Source organism: Myxocyprinus asiaticus, chromosome 6, assembly GCF_019703515.2.
Source record: "Myxocyprinus asiaticus isolate MX2 ecotype Aquarium Trade chromosome 6, UBuf_Myxa_2, whole genome shotgun sequence".
NCBI lineage: Eukaryota > Metazoa > Chordata > Actinopteri > Cypriniformes > Catostomidae > Myxocyprinus > Myxocyprinus asiaticus.
Genome location: NC_059349.1, coordinates 25,039,683 through 25,066,060, shown reverse-complemented (window position 1 = coordinate 25,066,060; position 26,378 = coordinate 25,039,683). Strand labels below are relative to the sequence as shown.

General features: G+C 37.6%; 1 protein-coding gene across 2 annotated transcripts in view; it reads left to right on the top strand.

The window, feature by feature from the left end:
* LOC127442569 (F-box/LRR-repeat protein 7) overlaps positions 1-20,434 on the top strand; it is a 53,290-nt gene extending 32,856 nt beyond the window's left edge. For both annotated transcript variants that reach the window (XM_051700700.1, XM_051700701.1), the window contains exons 3-4: positions 10,762-11,367; positions 16,858-20,434. In XM_051700700.1, coding sequence (XP_051556660.1) covers positions 10,762-11,367; positions 16,858-17,594 — 1,343 coding nt within the window. In that variant the 3' untranslated portion in view covers positions 17,595-20,434. The remainder of the gene's footprint in view (positions 1-10,761; positions 11,368-16,857) is intronic.
* The last annotated feature ends 5,944 nt before the right edge of the window (positions 20,435-26,378 follow it).

Sequence of the window (26,378 nt, the reverse complement as noted above, 5' to 3'; positions counted from 1 at the left end):
GTTTCTTGTATTTAATTTTCTCTGGATCTCATCTGCTAATGTCGAAATTTGTGTGCAGGGAGAGTGTACATGTGGTTAATTTGTGTAAGGGGGCCCAAGCCAGGACAGAGGGTGATCAGGCTTCAGACTGTTTCTCCAGATCCTCTCTGCTTTATGCATCACCAGCCAGGCTTTCCAAACTGGGGAGGGGAGAGAATGAGAGCAGGGCAAACTGGTTAGGAACATGAAATGCCTTTCCTTTTGCCTCCTTTACTGTGGCAAAGCTCTGGTTTGAATGCCAGATGTTGGAATATTTCCTCTATGATGTTTTTGATTAAATAAGATAAATCCTGTGCCCATAAGGATGAATATTTCTAGAACAATATTTATGGTGACACAGTTACTTCACTTCTTTTTAATATGATAATTAGAGAGAGGAAACATCAAAGAGATGCAGTGGTTTGACTTCTCAGTGTACTTTTATGAATAAATGAAGAGAAGAAAATAAACAAAAATTGTATGCTTATGCCGAAACTGAACATGCTTTTCAGCACCTATTGCTTTGATACCTGATACGGCTTTTGATGGAGAACTTTTAAACCAAATTCTTTTTTGTCGATTCAAAATGTTTAATGCTAGAAGTGTAAAAAATATATACACTGTAAAAAGTGCTAGCCTGCAATTGTTACCTTAAAGAGCTATTTCTACCTGACATGACCAAAACATTAGTTGTGTTGGTGTAGCCTAATATATTCAGGTTGATTCAGTGGTTAAAAACATTATTAATTAATTTAACTGTTACCACAATTTTTTGGTATTTAAATTTTTAGTGTAGTTAAAAATAATCACAGAATGTTTTAAACACATTTTTTCCCTATACTAATAAAAATTATTACATTTACATTTAAGAAACAGCAATATTTTCCTAACTAACTAACTAACTAACTAACTAACTAACATATATATATATATATATATATATATATATATATATATATATATATATATATATATATATATATATATAGTAACTACATTTTAATATATGAAAAAATGCCACGAGACTACCGTAACCTTTATTTGTATGTATAGTGCAAATTCGTAGCTTCATTTTCCACTTTATTCCCATGCTTGTTCTAATATTTCTCTACCATCTTTTCCTAGCAGTTCACTCAGTTCAATGTGCAGGACATTGTAGGACACATTTTGATTTTAATTAATTATAGTTAGTGTCAGACTAAAGAGGAATAGCAGGGTGACTGTGAGTGATTAGTCCATGTGCTTGCTGGTAGTGCATGAGCACAGCTGCTCCTAAACGAATATGTACAAACGGAGCAGAGCTCGACAATCTCGCATGAGAAGCACTGAAGGCATTTTAATCAAAACAAGATGCCCCTCTGGAAGCTGGAAGGGTCACTGCTGAGACATATGCAGGACCTGCGTCTGTCAGGAATTGTGGTTGGAATGACAGATGAGCCCAGCTCTGATAGAGCAGAACTAATCAGATTAAGCATAAAAAAAATAATAAAAAAAAAATCAGTCTACTGTCATAGATCTTAGTGCTTTTAGTGCTTTCGCTGCTTGGCATGACGTATATGTGCTGAAAAAGTTTGACACCCTTAACAAAGAAAGTTTCATTGAATCAAAGTGCTGCAGCTACAGACTTGGGCCTCCTACAATAAAATATTACAAGTTGTGTTGTGAGATCAGATTACTCTCTGCTGCCAGAGGTCAGACTCTGTGTCAAAGTGGAAGGGACATGCCTCAAGACATCACATTTGCTACTCTTAAAGGGATAGTTCACACAAAAATGAAAATACTCTCATCGTTTACTCACCCTCATGCCATCCCAGATGTGTATGACTTTCTTCTGCAGAACACAAAGATTTTTATAATAATTTCTCAGCTCTGTAGGTAATCACAACGCAAATGGATGGTGATCAGCACTTTTAAGCTCCAAAAAACACATATAGGCGGCATAAAAGTAATCCACATGACTCCTTCTTTGTTAGATCCATATCTTCAGAAGCGATATGATAGGTGTGGGTTAGAAACAGATCAATATTTAAGTCCTTTTTTACCAAAAATCTACATTTTCACTTTCAAAATGTAAAAGAATTGTGTGTTGTGAAGTGTGTGTCAGTGTAATGACTCCGGACGGACACATTACAATGGTTCTGCCCTTCCAACAAGTGTTTATGATGGTTTATGTTGTATTGACGGTAAATGCGTTAATCACGATTAAAAGAAAAATTAACATGTAAAATATTTTTATTCTGACAGCTCTAATAAAAATACAGTTGTTCATTGTTAGTTTATGTTAGTTCATAGTGCATTAACTAATGTTAACATATACAACTTTTGATTTTAAAAATGTATTACGATATGCTGAAATTAACATTAACAATGATTAATAAATGCTGTAAAGTATTGTTCATGGTTTGTTCATGTTAACTAATGTTGTTAACTAATGTTAACAAATGGAACCTTGTTTTAAAGTGTTACCAAATGTAATTTTAGAGCGAAAATGCAACCTTCAAATCTCGCTCACAATTGTTAGTGTGAATGTGATTACTTCCTGGTTCCATACTTTTAGGCCATACATAAATAATAAGCCATTTTACATAAATAATAAGATATGAATTTAATGTTGTCAGAACGTTCAAAAATATTGATATTTTAACTTTTTAGCTGTATCACCCTGCCCTACTAGCATGTAGCCTTTTTACTTTTGGAAGAAGAGGATTAGAAAAAAAGAAAGAAAGAAAGGGTTTGAGTTTCAGTGTAATGTGTAATGTGATGGATTATATAACAACATATTTGTAACTTTGACTGATGTTGTGTTTGCAGTTTTTAAATCTGCACTGCGTGTCTAAAGGAATGTTTAAACGACTGCTGAAGCAGAATTTTAGTTTTGGCTAATAGTGATTCCCCTGATAGTGGCCTGTGTGGAACTCCGCAGTCATCGGTGCATGAGTAAACAACGTGAGTGAGTGAGTGAGTGAGTGAGTCTGACCTCCCATTCACCCTCTCTCCAGACCCTTTGGAGTCTGCTCAAAACACGGAAGCTGGCCCCAACTCCAAACATCTCATTTTCATCCTTCAAAAGGCAGAAGATCTTCGGCTGAGATTATAGTTAAAGGGTCCTGTCTTAAGATAAGCACCAATCTGCATTAGGCATATTTGAAAGCAATTACCCTTGGAATACTCTTGAGATGAAACAGGACTTTTGTTAACAAATTTGGTACTGTGACCCCCTCCTTCTGTGCATTTTTCCACTTCTTGTCTTAAAAAAGAATGAGTCCTATCTGAGTGTGCCGTATTCTTGAGATTAGATCTGATAATTCAGAAGTAGAGTATGAAGTATGTATGAATGAAGGAATTTCTCAAAATAAAAATTTGATCATTATTTTCTCACCCTGTCGTTCCAATCTCGTATGCTGTTACTTTTTCATGGAACACAACTGTAGAAATTTTTATAAATTGAATTTGAATGCATCCATGAGTTAATCGTCACCATGGGCTGTAAAGCTTAATGTAGCCAAAACAGTCTTCTGAAACCATTCAATAGCTTTGGGTAATGAACAGACCAAAATTTAAGTCAGTATACACTGATAATCTACACCTGAAGCTCATGTCATTTTGTTTTTTTCATTGATTTATGTGATTGATGCCAAAATGGCATTGGTTCTCACATGTGAAAACATGACATTTTACTTTTGAATTCTGGGCACGATCGTGTGCTAGATGCAAGGGCAAGATTGACAGTGAATAATGGTTTAAATTTCGGCCTGTTCCTCACACAAATCTATCATATATTTTCCGAAGTCTTGGAATATTGTGCACAAGATCTATGGACTACTTTTATGATACTTTATGGTGCTTTTTTGTGGAGTTTTTTTTCCTTTTTTGGAGCTTAACAGCCATAACAGACACTATGACTGTATATCAATATATAATTTTAATATCGTTGTATGACAAGAACTGTGAAAAGATTCTTCAAAATCTCTCTTTTTGTGTTCTACAGCATACGGGTTTAGAATGACATGAAAGTGAGTAAATGATGACATAATTTACAATTTTGGATGAACTATTCCTGTAGTTCAACAGCAGGAAGCTTTTGTAAGAGGAACATCTAATTAATCCCAGAGCTGACAGCTGTGCAGTTAATAATGGCTTTACGTGCAACAAGAGCAGCGTTGTCTCGGGTTATAGAGGTGTGCAAGAAAACACCCACTGCAAAACATTCCTGCTTGGCATTGTTTAGTGGGCACTGAGTGACGGGTTGCTGCACAGCTGGATGAAGGATGAATATATGGTCTGACAGTTCAGAAGCCTTTTCTTAAGTGAGTTATTAGGTGAAATGTCATTTTGTTGAGGATGTGTACATAAAGATTTTTTACCTAGACTTTATCTCAGAGCCAGGCTATGGGAAGACTGAGACTGCTCAATTCAATATTGAGCATTTTAAATAAATGTTTTTATTAAATGAACTGCATACTTGGAATTTTTGGAAATTGTTTGTGTTGTATGTGAATGTCATAGATTAAAATGATTCCTGGTGATTCTGCTTTACAGCAATGAATCTCCATTAGGGCCCATTATAGTAAAGACATCCTAAATGGTACTTTAAGGGCTTAGAAAGACATAAGAGGGCTTAATGATCATTAAAGGATTTGACATTGTAATTACAGAATTACAGTTTCTTTGTTCTGTTTTTCTATCTAGTATGAAATTCAAACAAAATGCTGTTAAACTTGAGACAAAAACATACAAAATTAACCAAAAAGTGCTTTCAAAATTGGTCCATAACAGAGAGAGTAAATCAGATTGATTAGCTATCAAAAACAGTAGCAAACCGATTTTAAAAGCAGAAGGCACATTTCATCCACAGTCTGCTAAGATATAATCTAATTCAGTGATTTGATTACATCTGACTGCACAGCGATGTGCATATTTTATCAAAATCATTAGGTTAAACAAAATTATTTGTGCCATTTCACAAACAACAGCTTAATTATAAATGTATTCCAGATCCTTGCTGTTTTTGATGAGAGAACAAGTATTGTAGTTCCTGGGAAAGTGAACTGTGCTACTTGGGCTGCAAACATAATTTTATAGTTGAACTATCACAAAAGCAGGTCTGTTTAATAGTGGTTTTTCTGTTTTAAAACATTGAAGGCTTTGTTTTTGTCTGTCTTTACTTTTGTAAAAGTGGGCATTTTGTTAGTGGATTAAATGGCTAGTTGGCATATTGCCCAGAGGAGTTTTATGTTTGAGATCCTCATTATACCTGCCTGGAATACCAATCCACAGTCTTTTATCCACCATAGACAGACTTTACCTTCTCCTAAAAAGAGGAAAGAGGCCACCCCCGAATTATTCCAACAAACAGTACTGAGATATTTCACATTTTGTTAAGGCTAGGCTTACTACCAATGATTTGTTAGAAAAACTGTGATACATTGGCATTAATAACATCTTAGTTTAGCTTCAAGTTTCATGTTATTATCTCATTTTCATTAGATTGCAACCAGAACAGGCATGGAACAGTCTTAAAATAAATGCAATAATGAGATACAATTTCTGGCTTGAGGTAATTATGGCTCCTGTGGCGTTATGTGTGGTTTGAGGTTAAATTTGGTGCCTTTTTCCCAAAGTTACACACTTAACCAGAAGATTTAAGTGAAACTTGGAAACTCAATGGGTGAAAAACAAAATAGATTTTTTCCCTAGAATGCAAACACTGCCAATCTTCTTTATTGACATTTAAAGGGACCATAAGAAACTGTCTGAAAATGTAAAGCACCAGAAGCAGGTTTCTGCATGTGGTCAATGGATTGGTACAGAGGCAGCAGACACACTAGATGTTCTACTGATGAACCATTGATTAACACTAATGGAGGATTAGTAGATCCTTTATCCTCTGCTTCTGCTGCTGACACACTTCAGTATCACTGACTGCTCCCTGGCCCTCAGACAGAGGAGGTTTAAGCTGTTGAAATCCCATTGTGTGCTGAAGTAATTTATTTTGAATGTGTGTAACAGACACTGATACATTTATTACAGTTGCTCTGCTGCTTTCTGTCTGTTCAGACTGTCAAAGAGAAAAATCTGAGAATGTCTGAGAAAGCTGTTAACTTTACATTTTTTTTAATCTCCTGTGTGAACCTTATTCAGAGAGGCGCCATATTTATTTTTTGACGGGTATGAAAATGAGGCTGTGAGGGATAGACTTACAGTCTCTTCGATGGATTGTACTGTTTAAATTGGTGTTGATTGTTCAGCTGATGAAACATTGAAAATGTATATTTCCAAAAAAATTCAGTTGACAAAAACGCCATGACAAACTTCACGAGTTGTAAAAATGACATGTGATCTAGACCTTTATGCGGTGTATACCATTGAACAGACTGTGAGTCTATCCCTCTTTTTAGTTTGCATTAAATTCTGTATGGTGCCTATAACCTGACTAAGGACTCGGCTAAATGACTGAGACTAATGCTGAACTGCGGTGGCCAATATAATGCCAATATACTGTATTATAAATCATTTAAAATAATTTAATGATAGGAAATGAGACATAAATAAAATTGCTGAAATTAGATGAACATTTATTTCACACAATATTAACTCAAAATTCACAGATAAAAATGAAACAAGAAAATGTTTTTATTAGAATGTTTATTAAAATGTTGACAAGACTCTCTTTATATTTTGGAACTGAGGCAAGGGATAAATGCCGCTTTTGTAATAATAGGCCAACCATCACTTGATGCAATCTAAAAATGGCCAAATATTGTCAGATTTAACTGTTTGGCCGATATATTCATCCACCACTTCTCCTGAACAGCTCTGAGAAAAAGCTACTTTTTACTTCAGCATTTAGCAAGAAGGTCAAATGGTGCCAGACGGGCTGGTTTGAGTATTTCTGTAACTGCTGATCTCCTGGGATTTTCGCACACAACAGTCTTTAGAGTTTACTCAGAATGGTGCCAAAAACAAAAAACATCCAGCAAGTGGCAGTTCTGTGGATGGAAATGCCTTGTTGATGAGAGAGGTCAACAGAGAATGGCCAGACTGGTTCGAACTGACAAAGTCTACGGTAACTCAGATAATCGTTCTGTACAATTGTGGTGAGAAGAATAGAATCTCAGAATGCTATTCTGAGATGCGGGTTGTTGCTGTTTTGGCGGCACGAGGGGGACCTGCACAATATTAGGCAGGTGGTTTTAATGTTGTGGCTGATCAGTGTATATATAGTTTTATTAATTTAATTTATTTAAAAATTCGATTTGATTGAATTTTTTGTTATTAAATTGTAATGTGTAAATCTTAAAAATAGGCTTAGGCTAGCAGGGTTGTTATTACTTTAATACTTTCAAAGTTACCACCACAAATTCCTCCTGTTTGTCAAATTAGAAGTTGCATTTTGTTTTGTATTAGCCATGCAAGGAAAATCTTTTCTCAGTGTAATTCAGCTAGTAGTGAGAGCAGTAATCGTGTGAGTTAAGTCTGCCAGCTTGCATGGCCACTTCCAATTCTTTGTCTCTAGTGGTGATTTTAAAATGTAATTGGCTTCTGATTCTTCTGCCAACCATAGTGGCTCCCCATAACATTTTGGTTATTTGGCTGCTCTGAGGACTTAACTTTGTGAATGTGGTGGCTGTGGCCATTCAATCCAAGCTAAAAGACTGATCTCCCTATTACCTTCTGGCACTTTGAGTTGTGTGGGGTTTTGTCTGTTCTGCTTTTTATTACTTAGAATATTCTGTATTTACTTTTTCTTTTATTAAATATTATTTCTTGCTTACTTTCCTCTTATTTTAAATTTACTTCTCCATTTATTTTCCAATCATGGACTTGTTGTGTGCATGTTATAGAGATGTGGTCTTAAAAGACTAGTTCACCCAAAAATGAAAAATCTTAAAAAAGGATGCAAAAGCACCATAAAAGTATTATAAAAGTACTTCATATGACTCGTGCACTGTATTCCAAGTCTTTGTGTGATGAACAGACCGATTTTGATTTGATTAGTAAGATTTCCTTGGCATGTTCATGAGAGAAGTAGCAATGTCTGATTCATGAATGAATCATACTTTTGCATCAGAATAAAGCATAGCAGTCATATGGACTACTTTTATTGAGTCCTTTTTGAAAGCTCCACATATTCAGTTGCATGGAAAAGAGCAACCAGTTCATTATTTTAAATCGGCCATTTTGTTCCATGGAAGAAAGAAAGTCATATTGTTTTGGAGTTTTCATTTTCGGGTAAACTATTCCTTTAATAGAACTCATGAAGCCGGTGCTTGAAGACTGATCCATCAATGAGCCAGCCTGCTGGCTCTCAGTTTCTCATCTATGGAAGCTCATCCCACATATATAGGATATGATCAAGCTCTGCTGTTTCCCATTACTCAACACACAGCACAATGTGAAACTTTAGGAGACAGAACCATCTGTCAAAGGGAACAATGGGGTCATCTTGCCCATAAATTAATGGAAATAACAAACTTATGGCTTGAGTTCTGCTGAACAATACATATTGCGGTTAGGCGGCTCTCAGTTGTCATTAACTTAAGTTTAATTAAATAGAACAATAAATGCTTGGTAGCCCTTGATCTTCATCCAGTCATTACTGCCCTGATGGTTGGGGGGAGACTAAATAAGGCCTGATACATTATATCTGGAGTTTCAGTGATAGGTATGGCCAGATCCTATAGCAGAGGACATTTACAGCCTATAATGGGAGAATAGTCTTTGTGAATTTGACTTTGCAGTCTGTGTGTGTCCATGCTAGATCTTAACAACATTGGCCAGGGAATCACATTTCCTAAAGCAATGAAACACTTTAGATCTCAGTCATCATTGTAGAATGGAGCCAAACACACTGTGTGTGCAGAAAGACAATGCATTAACCAAGGAAATGATTTAAAAAGGAAAGACCAAGATTTGTTTGCAATATTTCAACAACTTGTCTATTACATAATGATGTTCTCAGAGTGCTTTGAGTGCAATATCATGATGTGTGTTCTTGCCTTTCTTGGTGTGCTTGAGGAAGCGAATTTTGCAGCAGATATGTTTGTATATTTATTGATTTACAGTCAGTATCAAATAATCATCTCGATATACACTCACTTAGAACTTTATTAGGAACACCTGTACACCTACTTATTCATGCGTTTATCTACTCAGCCAATCATGTGGCAGCAGTGCAATGCATAAAATCATGCAGATACGAGTCAGCTTCAGTTCATGTTCACATCAACCATCAGAATTGGGAAAAAATTTGATCTCTGTTATTTCAACAGTGGCATGATTGTTGGTGCCAGACAGGCTAGTATGAGTATTTCTGTATCTGCTGATCTCCTGGGATTTTCACACACAACAGTCTCTAGAGTTTACTCAGAATGGTGACAAAAACAAAAAACTTCCAGTGAGTGGCAGTTCTGCAGATGGAAACTCCTTGTTGATGAGAGAGGTCAACTGAGAATGGCCAGATTGGTTCGAACTGACAGAAAGGCTACGGTAACTCAGATAACCACTCTGTACAATTGTAGTGAGCAGAATAGCATCTCAGAATGCACAACATGTTGAAACTTGAGGCAGATGGGCCACAACAGCAGACACCACGTCTGGCACTTTATTAGGACCATAGTGTTTCTAATAAAGTGCTCAGTGAGTGTAAACCAAAAAAGAGAAATAAAATCACAAATACAAAATAAATACTGTTAAATTCAACAAATCAAATGTTACACTGTAAAAAGTGGTAACATGCAGTTGTTACCATAATGTGCTATTTCTACCTGATCTAACACTTCAAATGAGTTTTGTTGGTGTAACCTAATGTTTTCAGGTTGATTCAGTTAACATTAACATTACATGTTAAATAATGTGTTTGACCTAAATCAATTTAGATGTTACCACATGAAGCACATTTTTTCAGTGTTGTTTAAAATAAATATGGTGTAAACAGTAAGGTGATTTACTTTCTGAAAGTAAAAGTTTCAGTAATTCAGTATATCAAGTGATATCAATAACATGTCAATTAAATTAAGATAACCCAAAGATATTTACAAGTAGGTTTCACTTTAAAGCAGCGATATGTAATATATTTCCTGTACTGAAGCATAAAATTATCATAATATGTTATCAGAGATTTAGGAATCATGCTAAGTTGAAATACTGGCTTCTCCGAAAACAATGCTACAGCCAGTATATTCTACTTTGAAATGTCCATTCCAGGCCAGAATTTCTGTTTGTGTTTTGGCCTGTGTGATTCCACCCACTGCCCATTTCCCAATAGTATTTCGACACCCCGGGTTACCAGATTTTAAACAAGTTAGTGGGCAAACACAGCATACCGCAGCCTTGGAAGCCAGCAGTACATCTAGCTGACATTGACAGAGTTATACAAAATCCACATGAGCTGGTTTATAATTGGCAAACAATAAAAACATTGCAAACATATACATTAGCTGATCAACTTACAGTGTAAGGCTCGTCACTTGCCATTGTCAGTTTGCTCGTTCGTATTGCGTGTCCTCAACCTGGCAACCCACGTGAGCTTCTAGTCTGGGGAGGAGGGGGCGGGGGAGACAACTCTCTCCAATATTTTGAATTAGGACTGCAGTACCCATTTTAAACGCTTGATGTTAATATTACATATTGCTCCTTTAATGCTTTTGGTCTCATATTGACTAAATGCGCAAAGCAATTTTCTAAACCTAACCTTTGCCTCTCCATCTGTTTCTCTCTGTTTTTCTCTTATGCTCCTTCCAGACTCGGATCTTAGCATGCGAACAGTGAGCACACCAAGCCCAGCTCTGATTTTGCCCTCTTGTTCTTCCCCTGCCATATTCAATGGCTCCTCTACATCCTCATCTGCCTTCAGCACAGAAACTATTGCCATGGTGCACACACCCCCCACCTCCCTCACCCACCCCCAGAGGAGCCTGCGGCAACCAAAGGACCACCAGGGGGCACCCATCGATATGCTCCCGGACCACGCCTTTCTACAGATCTTCACCCACCTGCCCACCAACCAGCTGTGCCGCTGTGCCCGTGTATGCCGTCGCTGGTACAACTTGGCATGGGACCCCCGCTTGTGGAGGACTATTCGTCTGACAGGAGACGTGCTACACGTGGACCGCGCTCTTCGGGTTCTCACTCGAAGACTCTGCCAGGATACCCCCAATGTATGTCTCACCTTGGAGACAGTTGTGGTTAGTGGCTGTCGGAGGCTGACTGACCGTGGACTGTACACAGTGGCACAGTGCTGTCCAGAACTCCGTCGCTTAGAGGTTTCCGGCTGTTACAATGTATCCAATGAGGCTGTGTTTGAAGTAGTGTCACGCTGCCCCAACTTGGAACACCTGGATGTTTCAGGTAATGCATCTTGAGTGATAATGTATGATTGTACTATTATTATTCTTAAATCAGGTGAAGAGTGCAATACTTCATCTTAGAGCATTTTCACATCTTAGAGAGTTTTTGTGCACTACTTTGCTTGAAAAGGTGGTCTGGGGTACGGTACCTGTAAATGCAATTGGTATGAAAGCAATCCATCCTATCTCAGGAAAGTGAACCGCTAATAATGACATATAATTTGCATCTTTGCATGCTCCTGGTCACATTTATTTTAATATAATACATTTCTAATAGTGGCTTGTCTCCTATTAAATTGCCTTTGGAGAGCGGCTCAAGTTCTTTGCATCTCTTGCAATGTATCCAAGGTTTTGGTGGTGAATCCAAAAGGACAAACACTTTAAAAACACAGTGAAATCAGCATCTTCTCCCCCTGAGTTGGTCATAGCAATAATGGGATAGAACTGCCATTAGTACTCACAATGGTACTTACATTGATGATGCACACATGCAGCGGTTCGGACACAAATAGCGCAATGTGAAAACAGACGGAGCCAGGGGGAGGGCGGAGGAATCGAACTTGGACTAATGCTGCCTTCATGTGTATTGGATTTTATCCTACTTCCCACTTCTGAAGTGATAATTACCAGTATGTCACGTTCAAGTGCGTTGTTGGAAAGAACAGGAAACATGGACAACGCCAGGTTCAGTCATACATATTTCTTGAAGAACTTTTATTTTGACACCATAATACATATTACTCAGTTAGCTTGCTGACGATAGTGGAATTTTGGGCAAATACAAGCTATTTTCATGGTGTAAAGATTTACAACATGCATCAAATGGTTGCTGATATACAAAAATGAATATGACCAAAACAGCAAGCGCTAAGAATTAGCTGTATTTAGGTAAATTAATAAAACCTGTCATTCACTACAGAAACCGTAGTCTCCTCTGCTATGTTGAAAGTTTACGACTCCTCCCATCTTGGAAACTCTGGTATCAAAATTATCTCTTAATTTGGGAAACTTGTATTTATGAAAATTCCGATAGCACGTGAAGGCAGCATAAGATCAAGTAATTGAATCAAGTGTGTGAACAGTCTTAAAATGTTTCCTAATTGCCAATAGTAATAATAGTGATAGTAATAGTAATTGTAATAGTCTCCGTTTCCCCATTCTGATGCCTTTGAGACTTGTTTAACCACACATACATTAAGGGGGTATTTAAACTTGGTCACTTCATGCGTTTTACTGATCGGATAGCTATATGATCATGAAAAGACCAAGTGTAAATGCCCTCCAAGATGGATTCGAGACAATATAAAGATGCATTCTATTCGAAACTCGGTCAAGTGTAAATGCATCTGGTTGTTCAAGCTACATATGTTAATTCTACTCCACCCAAACAGCGCTATGTCAGCATAGGGTAAATGTGAAAAATAACAGCTGCTATAGAGTATTTGCACGGGGCTCAGGTCGCACAATAAATAATAACAAGTCAAGAAACAGGTGCACGTTGTAGGAGAGACTGAACTTTTTTCTTCATTGATTTAATGCAGATCGCTGAAGAAACTGAAACACTGACAATGAGCGCAGCTGACACGCATGGACATTTCTGAACTACAACAAGCCTAGAGGGGAAAAATACACAGTGCGCACACAGACACGCGCACTGGGCAAAGTCAGTTGGAATTAAATAATAAATCACATCTTTTAAATTCGCTGCTCAGCATTAGCATTTTCACAGAAGTGAACTATTTTGTATTTGCATATAGCGCGGGAATTGAAGATCAGATTTATCTGTTTGGCAGAGACACATTTATGAGGCCAAGTGTATATGGAATATGCTTATTCAATCGGATAACAACTCAATCAGTAAAAACACATGAAGTGACCAAGTCTTAATACCCACTTACTGACTTCAAGAGCTCATAGCTGTGCTGGCTAAAATGTACATTATTTACTTACTTTAGTAATAATCATAAGATGTGAAATAATGTCAATATTTTCAAAATGGGGCATCATGAGGGCTCAACAATTGTTTTTTTCTCTTACTGACAACCTTAGAGGGACTGTATGTCTGTAGCTAAGGAAAAAAAGAGTATGATATTTTCTAATTCTTATTAATAATTATTGTTATCAATGCCGAACTTAATTATTAGAAGTAAGGACGTGTTGATAATATGCCTTTTTGTCTAATTGCCTTTTTCACACATGGTTACAGATATGGCACAGCAAGATTAAATAATAAAATATTTGAAATGCTTTACTTTTCATGATTAAATTACATTTTAAATCGTCAATGTAACATGTGACTTAGGTCGGCATGTAGCTCTGTCAGTCTACAAACTAACCTCTGAAAATCCAACCTCTGAGAGGGATTTTTATTAAACTGTTTAAATTGCTTCCTGACTCAAAGCCAACAGCCTGAGTGCTTCACCTGCTTTGTTGTCTAGCACAGAAGACAGCTGAGTTTTTTTCACTCACAGAGTATTCTGAATTGTCCAGGACTTCCTCTTGAAAAGCTGGAAAAGGTATTAATAGCTCTGGCATTCTGTCTGTGCTTTCTATACTTCCCAAAAGAAACATAAGCCTAAGCAGAACCAGGACCTCTGACTTTTAAGGTGCTTTGGGAAAGTCTGCTGCGCTAATTTAGAGAATTATAGGTCATTGAATGATCGACAGTATTTTGGGTAAACGTATTGCTGTAAGTAGTACAGGTAGGGTATTCAGTTGCTTTTCAAATGTTTAAACCTTTTAAATTACCCTTAATATTAATATTTTTGTCCTATAGATTTCCAAATAGCAGCGAACAGTTTTGTTGTGACATTTACAAAATGTTGTTTTGTATGGTTGTCTTTGTCTTTAACTGGCAATCTTTTGTCTGGTTTTTGTTTCAATTGTCTTACATTTCACAAAGGACCATACAGGGGTTTACAATTCAGCAAATGTGAATGTCAGAAAATAATAGCCCTTTATGTCCTCAAGCCCCTTCCCTGGTGTTTTATTTCCAACTTCCTGCTCTGCACTTCCTGTTTGAGCACATTGCTGTTTTCCCTGTGTGAATACAAAGGTTCGGCTGCAGTCCCTCTGCTGTCGGACTTGAGCTCTGCATTTTCTGTCTTCTCCTAAAGGAGACATGGTTAGATACCATCCCCCAAACTTCATGAAATAACTCATTTCAGATGTCTCTCGACCCTCTCCTGCCATTTCCATAGTTTTTCAAATATTCTGCAATTACCTTCAGCTGTAGTTTTACTGTTAAATCTTTTCTGTGAGTTTGATGTTAGTTTTTAATATGTTAAAGCAGATGAAAGGGGTGAAGACCAGAGAGCAGAGTACGTATGTTTCTCAGATGGCACATATTACATAAAGGCTTTCTTACAATTGTCTTTTGGGATTTCTGTTCCAAAATTACACATTTGATATTTCTTTTCACATGCATCTACAAACATGAAAATAAATTATGTTAAGAATCAATTGCAACATCACATACAAATGGTTCTGAAGAATTTTTGTAGAGTTTTCTTTTTCTTTTTTTTTTTTTTTTGCATTTTTTCTTTCCATAATATTTAAACAATTACAGAATTAATTTATCTCCACACTCTTAGGGAAAAAAGTACTTTTTTAAGGCACAAGGGCAGTCAATGGGGTAGTACCCTCAAGTGTTTTAACATGTTTGGGTACATAATTGCCATAATGACTTATTGCATACCTTTAAAAAGTACATTTATGTTTTGTTCCTCTGGGAATAAAAATGTAACTGCACAGTACCTTTTTTTTCCTCCTTAACCCTTATATTGTATTCCGGTTAAAACTGACCAATTAACTTTTTGTTTTGTTTTTTCTGAAAACTGTAGTTTATTTTATCCAGTTGGAATGAAATTCCATGACTTTGTTCACTTAGATCATTACAGTTTTGTTGGTTTTATTTCACTTTGTTACACCAATGGTGTTCCCGGTCTAAAGTGACCGGCCATTGGAAATGTGGCGCTAACAAGGTTTATGTTACGTGCAGTGTTAATCTTGTCAATTAAATCACTGATGAAAACATTTGTTGGCGAATAATTTGTATTTTGTTTCGTCAACGATAACAAATACGAGACAAAAAAAAGACCATCCTAAGGGCTGTGCAACCGGTGCGGTCGCCTTTGCTTGGGATGGCCCTGATCATGAGCATAATTAAATGATTTTATTAAAGCATACTTTTGTCGAAAATATGACGAGAAAGAAATAATACTGCAAGTCAAGATATTAACAGTGCAAGATACAGCTAGAGAAACATCTGTTTTTAGAATTCCCCCGCTTGAGCTGCGTACTGAACACTGGCAAAATGAATCGGTTTAAAATGGGTTAATTACCTCACTCAAAAAAATCCTATTTAAACTAATAATAAGAAAACTAATGAAAACAAAAGGGGCTCCTCCCCTTCTGGGCTTGACCCCTTAGAACCACAATATACATCATGACCTCTCGTGAGTTTTTGCTTAAATATTACACATTGGGCACATTGGGTTCTGGCAATGTCCTGGAAAAGTGTGGCTTGAAAAGAGTGGGAACCCTGATTTAAGTTTTCTATATACACTACCGGTCAAAAGCTTTGAAACACTTGACTGAAATGTTTCTCATGATCTTAAAAATCTTTTGATCTGAAGGCGTATGCTTAAATGTTTGAAATTAGTTTTGTAGACAAAAATATAATTGTGCCACCATATTAATTTATTTCATTACAAAACTAAAATTTTATTAAAAAAAAAGTTTTGAAATTGATGACTTGGACCAAATAATAAAGAAAAGCAGCCAATAAGTGCCCAACATAGATGAGAACTCCTTCAATACTGTTTAAAAAGCATCCCAGGGTGATATCTCAAGAAGTTGGTTGAGAACATGTCAAGAGTACATGTCTGCAAATTCTTGGCAAATGGTGACTACTTTGAAGATGCTAAAATATAACATAGTTTTTATTTATTTTGGATTTTGTTTAGTCACAACATAATTCCCATAGTTCCATTTATGTTATTCCATAGTTTTGATGACTTTACTATTATTCTAAAATGTGAAGAAAAAAATTATAATAAAGAATGAGTAAGTGTTTCAAAACTTTTGACCGGTAGTGTATCTCTCGACCTTATGAACTTCACCTGAGCAGCTGATTCTTTTACTACTTTCAAGAAACATCTATAGATGCATCTCTTTCGTGAGCACTTGACCCCCCAAAAAAATAAAAATAAAAATTCTAAATCCATTCTTTCACCACTTTCTTTGTTTTGTAGCACTTCTCATGTTATTGCCTTTTTAGGACGAATTGCTTTTGCTGTATTCCTCATTTGTAAGTTGCTTTGGATAAAAGCGTCTGCTAAATGAAATTTTTTTTCTCTATATAAGTTATAATCTCTTTATACAAGTTATTTATTTAAGTTCTTAGTACACATGTTTGCACTGAACAGTGCAGATGAAGTTGATAATTGTTTTATGCTGTAATATTCTTTCCTCTCATTGTTCTCTGTAGGGTGCTCTAAGGTAACCTGCATAAGTCTAACTCGGGACGTTTCAGTCAAACTCTCCCCTCTTCACGGTCAGCAGATCTCCATCCGCTATCTTGACATGACGGACTGTTTTGCTTTGGAGGACGAAGGCCTGCACACCATTGCCGCCCATTGTACTCAGCTCACTCACCTCTACCTACGCCGCTGTGTGCGCCTGACTGATGAGGGTCTGCGTTTCTTGGTCATCTACTGCCCATCTGTGCGCGAACTCAGTGTCAGCGACTGCCGCTTCGTCAGTGACTTTGGCCTGCGGGAGATTGCAAAACTAGAGGGCCGTCTGCGTTACCTCAGCATAGCGCACTGCGGCCGCATCACTGACGTGGGCGTGCGTTACATAGCAAAATACTGCATCAGACTGCGTTACCTGAATGCTCGTGGCTGTGAGGGACTAACGGACCACGGCATTGAGCACCTTGCCAAAAACTGCCCCAAATTAAAGTCCCTGGACATTGGGAAGTGCCCTTTGGTGTCAGACGCAGGCCTGGAGCAGCTTGCACTAAACTGTTTCAACCTGAAAAGACTCAGTCTGAAGACATGCGAAAGTATTACAGGCCGTGGGCTGCAAGTAGTGGCGGCAAACTGCTTTGACCTTCAGCTGCTGAATGTACAGGACTGTGATGTGCCACTGGAGGCTCTGCACTTTGTCAAACGTCATTGTAAACGCTGTGTTATTGAGCATACCAATCCAGCCTTTTTCTAAGAGCTATAAATATGGGATTGTTGAAGGATTTGGGAAGATAATCTCTTTTGACCAGCGGCAGTGACTTCTCTGCTAAATAAACGTAGAGGAGATTTCCACTGCTGCACCTTTGCATTTAATTTTGCATGGTTGGGAGTAATCTTATCAAAGAATTTTGTTTTTAATCCATTTATTTATGTTTTTATTCACTTATATTTTTGGATTACTCATCTTGCCTATGCCAGATTGTATTACATTTAACGTGTATAGAAGTGTGTTTTTTGGTTTTGTTTTTTTCAAAGGACATTTCAAGCAATGAATTACCAGGAATGCACTTTGTTGATGCTTTGAAATGATGGGACGTTAACCGGAATTCTAACTAGACACATTTTACAGGATATGTGACTACAGTGGTCTACAATTGATTTTTTTTAAAATACATTTTAAATCTCTGTTCTGAATGTTGAGCTTTGTGTTTCATCATGTAAGCCTAATTATTGGTTTCTATCTTGGTTTTATTTCCAAGGAAAATGACCAAACAGTGCCATTTTCACAGTGACGTTTACCTTTGTAATGGTCAATGCTGCGTGTTTCAGGTGTTTAACAAAGGAAGACCACAGTGGAGTAAAGAGGTCTAAGCCATATTAAAGAGAATTGCGATGTTTACTTTTGTGTAGCTAACTTGCAGAGGCAGCACTAGGGAGGGGCTAGCATGTGCTTCAGCCTCCCCAAGAAAGTCTGTAGCACCACCATCAAATGTTTTATAACAGCCAGCAGATTATCCTCTATATTAAGATTGTATGAAGAAACATTTTCCCTGACAATATTTTAGGAATCATATTGTGTGTACTGTATTTCTGTCGCCTGTTTAAAATCAGAACTAGCGATGCCCGATTTACGAATCAATTACACATTTGAGTCGATTCCTTCAAAGAACAAGTCAAACGGTTTAGCAAAATGGTCCGAATCATTCAGACAGCTCACGCACTGTATTGTTTGGAGCGTTTCTCACCCCGTAAAAACAGAAATTAAATAAATAGAACAGAAAACAATCAAGTGGAATATTTACTGTCATGATACACAGAGCAGATGAGGAGGTAATCTTAACTGTTGAAATTGTATTAAGCGCACTCCAACTTCATGTCTAACAACCAGAGCCCTTCTACCAAGTGTGCAGCTTTTGAACAACTCAAGGCCATTTTTCCAACCAAACAGGTATCAAAAAGTATCATTGCATGTTTTTTTTACATGTATACATTGGAGTACTACGTAAACACCATGGTGTACGTCAATGCACCGCAGTATTACCATCTGATATCATAACAACACCATGGTCCTGCCACAGCAGGCTATTTTTTTGTGCAAAGGTACCTGATTTTGAGAAACTTTAACTAGTGCTGGATGTGCTGTGTGAATAAGTCTTTTAGCAATGTTTTGTAGCCCGTAGTTACATTAATTGCTACACAAGATATATACTTGTTAAAAGGTAAAAATGCTGCTCTTAAAGTCACCAGAATTAAATGCTTTAGTGCCATTTTTGCAAAAGGTTTCTCCCAGGGGAGCATGTCCCCAGACCCCCAATAAGGATACACTGTTTTGCTGTACCTGTGCTTCAGACAGTACTGTAAAAAGCTGAAAACACCCCTGAAAGTTTTTGCCTGTTTTATTGAGGCTGCAGCATAGGAATGTCACTTCTGTTGTCACCACGTGCAAACTGATATTAATAAAATCGCTTGGCCATGCCGGGTTTTGCACATATTTAGTGACTGTCAATGATTTAGCACCTCTTCAGCACCAGCAATCAAAATTCGCTGGTGCCACCCCTGCTAACTTGAATTAGTGTCCAAAAGCAACATGATTGTGACCACTGAGAAGGCGTAAAATTGTCTGATGACAGAACATTTAAATTTGGCCTCGTTTCTCGTCCTTTTTTCCTCTTCTCTGCGTGGTGTACGGTAAGACCAGTGGCAGGGTTTGAACACTAGGTGTTGCATCCGCATTAAGGCATTTACAAGGAGGTTAAAATGAAGTGAAAAACAGATCAATATTTATGTCCCTTTTTTTTTTTTTTACCATAAATCTCCAATTTTACTTTAAATTTGAAAGTGAAAGTGGAGATTTATAGTAAGAAACACTTACTGTAAATATTGATCTGTTTCTCACCCACACATATCGCTTCTGAAGACATGAATTTAACCACTGGAGTCTTATGGATTACTTTAATGTGGCTTTTATGTGATTTTTGGAGCTTCAAAAGTCTGATCACCATTCACTTGCATTGTATGGACCAACAGAGCTGAGATATTCTTCTAAAAATCTTTGTTTGTGTTCTCCAGAAGAAATAATAAATAAATAATGAGAGAATTTTCATTATTAATTTTAAAATAAAAATTATCACTTTCAACAAACTTTTTAATTAATACTTCTTTCTTTTCGAGGCCTTTAAAAATATTAAACTTTAATTTATTATTTTAATATTTTATAACTAAGTTTTATATTTACATGTATTCATTTATATTATTAATTGGGGCCTGTTTTTTTTTTTTATTTTATTTTATTGTCATTTATGCTAATGGTTTTATTTCATGTTGTGAATCCCCCTATTTTTGTTTGGTGATGCACAATTATGCATTGTGCAAACTCGCTCACTATCAATTTAAGCCTAAAATATACTTCCAAGGGTTTTATTTCTTTTAATGTACAGTTTATCTGAACTTAAAGTTGATGTTTTTTATAGCTGAATAGCTGTAATGAACGTATATAAAAGAATGGAACTCTTCATTGTGATGTCATAATGACCCATGAGTCTGTGGAATGTTGAATGTACAAGTTGCAGCCTATAAAAGTAGTTGAACCCTTTAGTTTATCATCATTTGATTGACTTGTACACTTCAGCTGCAAGTATAGCTTTTGTTACTGCACTTTTTGAAGAATCTCTGTTTGTATACAGTGGAACAATAGCCACTTCATGCAAACAGGTTTTTGGCAGCAACCAGCCAGGATCTTTGTCCATAGGAGGACTACATCCCAAAATGACCGAAGACTTGCTGATCAAGAACTTCAGTCCATTCAGTCCAATCCGTTCTGTGCGGGTGTGCAAACACGGGGAGACCAACCGTCCTCAGGGAATGGCTAAGTCACCTTTGAGCACTACGCTGACGCTGCTCAAACAATGAGCGGTCTGAGGTTTGGGTGGCTATTGGGCAAGCGCATGAGAACCGTATGGTGCCAGGCCAGCCACAGGCTAAGAAATGGGAGAGAGAAGAGAGACACACAACAAGATCAGTCTCTCTGGAGTGAGTCTGTATGTGCACAGTCTGCCATACAGTGTGAGCAGTGAGGAACTCCACTCTATGTTATCTCCATTTGGGAACATCACAGGTGCGTTAGTAATTATGGAGGGCAAAAAGAGCCAGGGCTGTGGATATGTGGCCTTCTCTTCCCCTGAAGATGCCACCAAGACACAGATGGTGGCAATACTGACTTTACTGGAATACAGGTGCATTATAGCAAGCAACCATTATAACGGCAACTTACCTGAATAACAACACATTCTGTTAAATGGCATAAACATTTAAAGGTAACGATCGCTCCCATTGAGTACTGAGGTTTGTAAAAACTTATTGAAAGATTGCCAGTGTCAGCTATGACAGCAAATCCACAACATGTAACTAAAGTAATGATTGAGTACAATATTCATGTACTATGGTATTTACATTTCAAATTACCATGGTAGGCTACATGTCTAACTCAATATTTTAACTTGGTATTTTAAAAGTTTTTGTGTACTGTTTTAATAATCTTTTGGCTGAAAATGTCCTGCCTCTTGAGGTCCAGGTAAAGCTATAATATCTACTGTAGTTGAGTCTCTATAGAAGTAATTATAAAAGAGACTCAACTCCAGCAGACATAATAGCTTTACCTGGATGCCTACTGGGTGTGCCATGAACCTGTTTTTGCAAGGGGACTTGCAGAGTTCAAGTCCTGACTAAATACTGTTTAGAGTATCTTGAGGACCAAATTGAATTGGGGCATTCTGAGCAGGAATTGTATGAATTCTTGGACATTCTGAATTCTTATCATCTGGTTACTATTATACCAGAGACTAGGGTTGTCACAATACCAACATTTCAGTAGTTGGTTCCACCAGTAAAATTTTATTATTCTCGATACCAATTTCGATACCAAAAAATAAATAGGTAATATGCTATTGAACACACTCCTTTAGCCTATTTAACTAAATTAAATTTATCAATATAAATAATACATGTAAAAAATCTGTTATTTTTCTAAATTCTACATTTTCCATTTCATGTTTTAAAGTTTAATTCAATTTCATTATCAATATGGTGCCTAATCAAATAAATTCATAAACCTTTAATAAAATGAAAATAGAACAATTACTTCAACATATCATTGCATTTTTGTTTTTATCAACTGAGGTGCTTCAGTAAAGATCCTCAAAGCAAAGTCTTAAGCACAACATTGGTCTTATATTTGTCAAATAAAGTGCTGCACAACAGAGCATCACATTATAAATAAAAACACTGATGAAAAATTCCATTCAGTACGTACAGTACAGCACTCTTGCATGAGACATATTACATGAATATAATAATAATAATGATTATTATTATTATTACAGTAAAAATTACATTTTACTATATAGTAGTAATATAATTATGTTACGTCCAGCATTTTTATTTTGATGTGTGTTTCTGATAGTAGTTTCACACCTCCGGATAAGACTTTGGTTATGTGGCCCTGTACGATTATTAAAGAGCAAAATGCAGTGATTTAATTATACACTGAGCAGCCACAACTTTAAAACCACTGACAGGTGAAGTGAATAACACTGATTATCTCATTACAATGGCACCTGTCAAGGGGTGGGATATATTAGGCAGCAAGTGAACAGTCAGTTCTTGAATTTCATGTGTTGGAAGCAGGAAAAATGGGCAGGCGTAAGGATCTGAGCGACTTTGACAAGGGCCAAATTGTGACAGCTAGACGACTGGGTCAGAGCATCTCTAAAACAGCAGGTCTTGTGGGGTGTTCTTGGTATGCAGAGGTTAGTACCTACCAAAAGTGGTCCAAGGAAGGACAACCGGTGAACCGGCGACAGGGTCTTGGGTGCCCAAGGCGCCAAATGCACATGGGGAGCAAAGGCCAGCCCATCTGGTCTGATCTCACAGAAGAGCTACTGTAGCACATATTGTTGAAAAACTTAAATGCTGGCCATGATAGATAGGTGTCAGAACACACAGTGCATTGCAGCTTGCTGTGTATGGGGCTGCGTAGCCGCAGATCGGTCAGAGTGCCCATGCTGACCCCTGTCCACTGCTGAAAGTGCCTACAATGGGCACGTGAGCTTCAGAACTGGACCATAGAGCAATTGAAGAAGGTGGCCTGGTCTGATGAATCACGTTTTCTTTTAGATCATGTGGACGGCCCTGTGCATGTGTCATTTACTTGGGGAAAAGATGGCAGCAGGATGCACTATGGGAAGAAGGCAGGCCGGCAGAGGCAGTGTGATGTTCTGGGCAATGATTTGCTGGGAAACCTTGGGTCCTGGCATTCATGTGGATGTTACTTTGACACATACCACTTACCTAAAAATTGTTGCAGACCACGTACACCCCTTCATGGCAACGGGATTCCCTGATGGCAGTGGCCTCTTTCAGCAGGATAATGCGCCCTGCCACACTGCAAAAATTGTTTAGGAATGGTTTGAGGAATATGACAAGAGTTCAAGGTGTTGACTTGGCCTCCAAATTCTATTTTAAAGTACTTTATTTGCATGTTAACATAAAATATTGCCAAAAAAATTACTACACAAAACAGATAATGACAAGACAAATAATAATAATAAAACAGTAACCAATAACAATAAAAATAGAATTAAAATAAGGTGCCAGGTAATGAATAAAATAAAATAAAAACTATAATAACAATATACACTATACAATATAAAATAAAATAAGCATTTAACAAGACATTATGAACATAAATTTTTTTTTTTTTTTTTTTAAACTGTGAACAAAGTACATTAAGGCAGTAATTGGTTTCTGAGGGTGTGCACTTCAAAAATGAATTTTGCTGCAACTGATGCATGATTGTCCTCCCCCAGTAACACCTGCATTTGATCTGTTTCTGCTGAACTGCAAAATTGTGGCATGAGGTTTGAGAGTTTGTCAAAGTATTTCTCTCTCACCTCTGTAAATTCCCCAGATCTCAGTCCAATTGAGCATCTATGGGATGTGCTGGACTAACAAGTCCGGTCCATGGAGGCCCCACCTCGCAACATACAGGACTTAAAGGATCTGCTGCTAACGTCTTGGTGCCAGATACCACAGGACACCTTCAGAGGTCTTGTGGAGTCCATGTCTCAACAGGTCAGAGCTTTTTTGGTGGCACAATGGGGACCTACATGATATTAGGCTGGTGGTTTTAATGTTGTGGCTGATTGGTATATACATATATATTCTGCAGGCGCAGCGCCCTTCAGCTCTTTTGTAGTATATCATGATGTGTAAAAAAAAAAGTAACAGAGCACATGCTCAAATAAGTGTTTGAGCTTGAAAGCAGTTGTGTGTCAGTCAGACAGCACAGGGGCTGAATTGGCACCAAGTTGGTGCTTGGTGCTACCAGTAATGCAGAAACATTACATCTTTTTTTTCCCCCTTTTTCTCCCAATTTGCCCAATTCCCAATGCACTCTTAAGTCCTCATGGTTGCATAGTGATCTGGTTGCAGACCTCAGTCCAGGTGGACTTGGACCAGTTGCCTCCGTGTCTGAGACAGTCAACCCACGCATCTTATCACATGGCTTGTTGAGCATGTTGCCATGGAGACATAGTGCATGTGGAGGCTTCATGCCATCCACCATGGCAACCATGCTCAATTCACCATGTGCCCCACTGAGAACAAACCACATTATAGCAACCATGAGGAGGTTACCCCATGTGACTCTACCCTCCCTAGCAACTGGGCCAATTTGGTTGCTTAGGAGACCTGGCTGGAGTCACTCAGCACACCCTGGGATTCGAACTAGTGAACTAGCAAACTCAAGGGGTTGTAGCCAGCATATTTTACCACTGAGCTACCCAGGCCCCTGGTATTGTTACATCTTTTTTATTTTAGTATCGACTTGGTACCAAAAAAACGACACTTTTGAAATTCCTATCAGAGACTATTTAGACAGAGCACTTGTATTAAAATGAATGGGAACACAGATGTAGAACAGGAAGTCCTGCCTTACAGGTAAATGAGCCAATCACCTTTCAAATACAGACATCGCCTGTCAGTGCATGTCCATTAACTGGACCAGCCTGAGAAATAGCGTTTTTTTTGTTTGTTTGTTTTTTCGTGATCTGAGCTAAAGAAGCACAATTTATGATACCATTGTTGTCAGATTTTACTGCTGATTTGAAATATCTTCTTTGATCGTAATCTTGACCGACCATTATGGAGATTTCGGTCTTTTGCCATTCAAGAAGTTTGGAGCTGTACTTTCATGCCACTTGTCTCCATAGTGAGAGCAACCACTGGGTGGCGCTATGATGAGTCTAAATGCCTGTTTTGTATTTTTGGTCTCGAGATGCAATGTAAAAACTGCCAAAACGAGCAATCAGCTACAACCATTTAAGTGTTACTTGGTGTAAAAATGAATTTCAGGCTAAACTTGTGCAGTTGTTGGCTGTCATAACATAACTAATTAATGATATCAATGTACAGTTGAAGTCAGAAGTTTACATACACTTAGGTTGAAGTCATTAAAATTCATTTTTTAACCACTCCACAGATTTCATATTAGCAAACTATAGTTTTGGCAAGTCATTTAGGACATCTGCTTTGTGCATGACACAAGTGATTTTTTCCAAAAATTGTTTACAGACAGATTGTTTCACTTTTAATTGACTATATCACAATTCCAGTGGGTCAGAAGTTTAAATACACTAAGTTAACTGTACCTTTAAGCAGCTTGGAGAATTCCAGAATTAGCCAATTAGCTTCTGATAGGAGGTGTACTGAATTGGAGGTGTATCTGTGGATGTATTTTAAGGCCTACCTTCAAACTCAGTGCCTCTTTGCTTGACATCGTGGGAAAATCAAAAGAAATCAGCCAAGACCTCAGAAAAAAATTGTGGACCTCCACAAGTCTGGTTCATCCTTGGGAGCAATTTACAAATGCCTGAAGGTACCACGTTCATCTGTACAAACAATAGTACGCAAATATAAACACCATGAGACCACGCAGCCATTATACAGCTCAGGAAGGATATGCATTCTGTCTCCTAGAGATGAACGTACTTTGGTGCTAAAAGTGCAAATCAATCCCAGAACAATAGCAAAGGACCTTGTGAAGATGCTGGAGGAAACAGGTAAGCAAGTATCTATATCCACAGTAAAACGAGTCCTATATCAATATAACCTGAAAGGCTGCTCAGCAGGGAAGAAGCCACTGCTACAAAACTGCCATAAAAAAGCCAGACTACAGTTTGCAAGTGCACATGGGGGCAAAGATCTTACTTTTTGGAGAAATGTCCTTTGGTCTGATGAAACAAAAATGTAACTGTTTGGCCATAATGACCATTGTTATGTTTGGAGGAAAAAGGGTGAGCCTTGCAAGCTGAAGAACACTATCCCAACCGTGAAGCATGGGGGTGGAAGCATCATGTTGTTGGGGTTCTTTGCTGCAGGAGGGACTGATGCACTTCACAAAATAGATGGCATCATGAGGAAGGAAATATATGTGGATATATTGAAGCAAAATCTCAAGACATCAGCCAGGAAGTTAAAACTC